Consider the following 1635-nt stretch of genomic DNA (forward strand, 5'->3'; position numbering starts at 1 on the left):
TGAGTTTAAAGAAAGAATATTATGCTGTTATATTGATATAATATAAGAGGAGAGCTCCTTATGTCTTCATCTTAGTTTATAAGACAGATATTTTCTTGCTTCGGATGCCTACACCTACACTATCTTATACTTCTTTGTTTCTAAGGTGTACCCGGTATGGAGAGCTAAAGTAAATATTTTTCTTTGTTTAATAACCTATGAAAAGAAGTCTTTAAAACAATGATAGGGGAGGACCCTGACACTGCTGCTGCAGGCTCAGCAGCACGAGCAGGAAGAGCAAAAGCAGCACGTACAACTGCAGCAGCAGCAGCAGCAGCAGCAGCAGGAAGTCGTTGCTGCGCTCCCGAGTTGCTGCAGCGTGACGCTGAAGTGTCTGCAGCACAATTTGCAATTCAAAAGCATACTCGGCTGCTGGAATTAGAAAAAAGAAGGCTAAGAGATCTCTCTGATGCATCTTTAAGAGCACAAGCTGAATATGAAGACAAGCGCTCTCGTTACGCCTTTAATAAACCAAATATAAGAAAAGAGTTTCATCAAGCAGAGCAGCAAATACATTTACTCGAAGACAGAGTTGCTTTTGCTGCATCAAAACATAATACAGAGATATCTTTTGCTGCTGAATTAAGGCTGGCTATAGACAAACAAAGAAAAGAAAGACTTTCATTAGAACAAGCACATCTGCTGCTTACAAAAGAAGCAGCAGCGCAGCAAAGTGAACTGCATGCAATCAAGCAGCAAATTGCTGAGCTCCAGCAGCAAGAGCAGCAAGCTCTCCAGACAAAACGCAAACTCTATCAAGAAAGAGATAAAGAAAGAGCAGAGTTTAAACAAACGCTCGAAAAAAAGCAGCAAGTCCTAAAGCAACATGTACGAAAAAACAAGTATAAGCACAAACTGCAGCAGCAGCAACAGCAGAACTAGCAGCAGCAGCACTAGCAGCAGCAGCAGCAGCAACAGCAGCAATAGCAGCAGCAGCAGCAGCAAACGTTGCATCAGGAGCAGGTGCAGCATGAGCGAGAAGGATATATGTTTGTGTTGTGCATATATATTGTTATATTGTTATATTCTTGCTGCTGCTGCTGCTGCTGCTGTTTTGCTGCTGCTACTGCTGCTGCTGCTGTTTGCTGCTGCTGGTTTGCTGCTGCAGGAGCAGCGACTAAAAGAAATGCTGCAGCAAGCCAGCAAAGACAATCAGAAGCTGCAAGCACAAATTCGCAGCTCAGCTTGTGCTGCTGCTGATGGCGAGCAGCAAGAAGCAGCAAAAGAAAAACTAATAAAAGATATATTTAAAGCAACGCTGCTTAATGCTGCTCATAGACGCTCTATTCGTCTGTATAAAAAACAAATTCAGATATTTGATAAGGCGATGGAGAGCATTAAAAAATCTACAGGCATCTCAGGTGTATATAAGTAATATAAATAATATAAATAATAATAATATAATATAAACAATATATTATAAATAATATTATATAATATAACATAATAAATATATATATATATATTTGTGTATATGTATATATATGTGTGTATAACATATAATGTATATATGTATGTATATTATATATATAATATATAACATTATATATATAAATGTATAGATATAAATATATATACCTATATATATATATATAT

The 1635-nt window shown here is 37.6% G+C and overlaps 1 protein-coding gene across 1 annotated transcript; it reads left to right on the forward strand.

Moving 5' to 3' along the window:
- Nucleotides 1–219: 219 nt before the first annotated feature.
- On the forward strand, nt 220–1414 carry EAH_00064530 (hypothetical protein, conserved; the record flags this gene model as incomplete). The annotated part of the gene is made up of 2 exons (XM_013392956.1): nt 220–867; nt 1148–1414. 2 exons carry the CDS (start codon nt 220–222, stop codon nt 1412–1414), a joined length of 915 nt encoding a protein of 304 aa, XP_013248410.1.
- Between the last annotated feature and the right edge of the window lie 221 nt (nt 1415–1635).

Source organism: Eimeria acervulina, genomic scaffold (genome assembly GCF_000499425.1).
Source record: "Eimeria acervulina Houghton genomic scaffold, Eah_scaff2003, whole genome shotgun sequence".
Taxonomy (NCBI): Eukaryota; Apicomplexa; class Conoidasida; order Eucoccidiorida; family Eimeriidae; genus Eimeria; species Eimeria acervulina.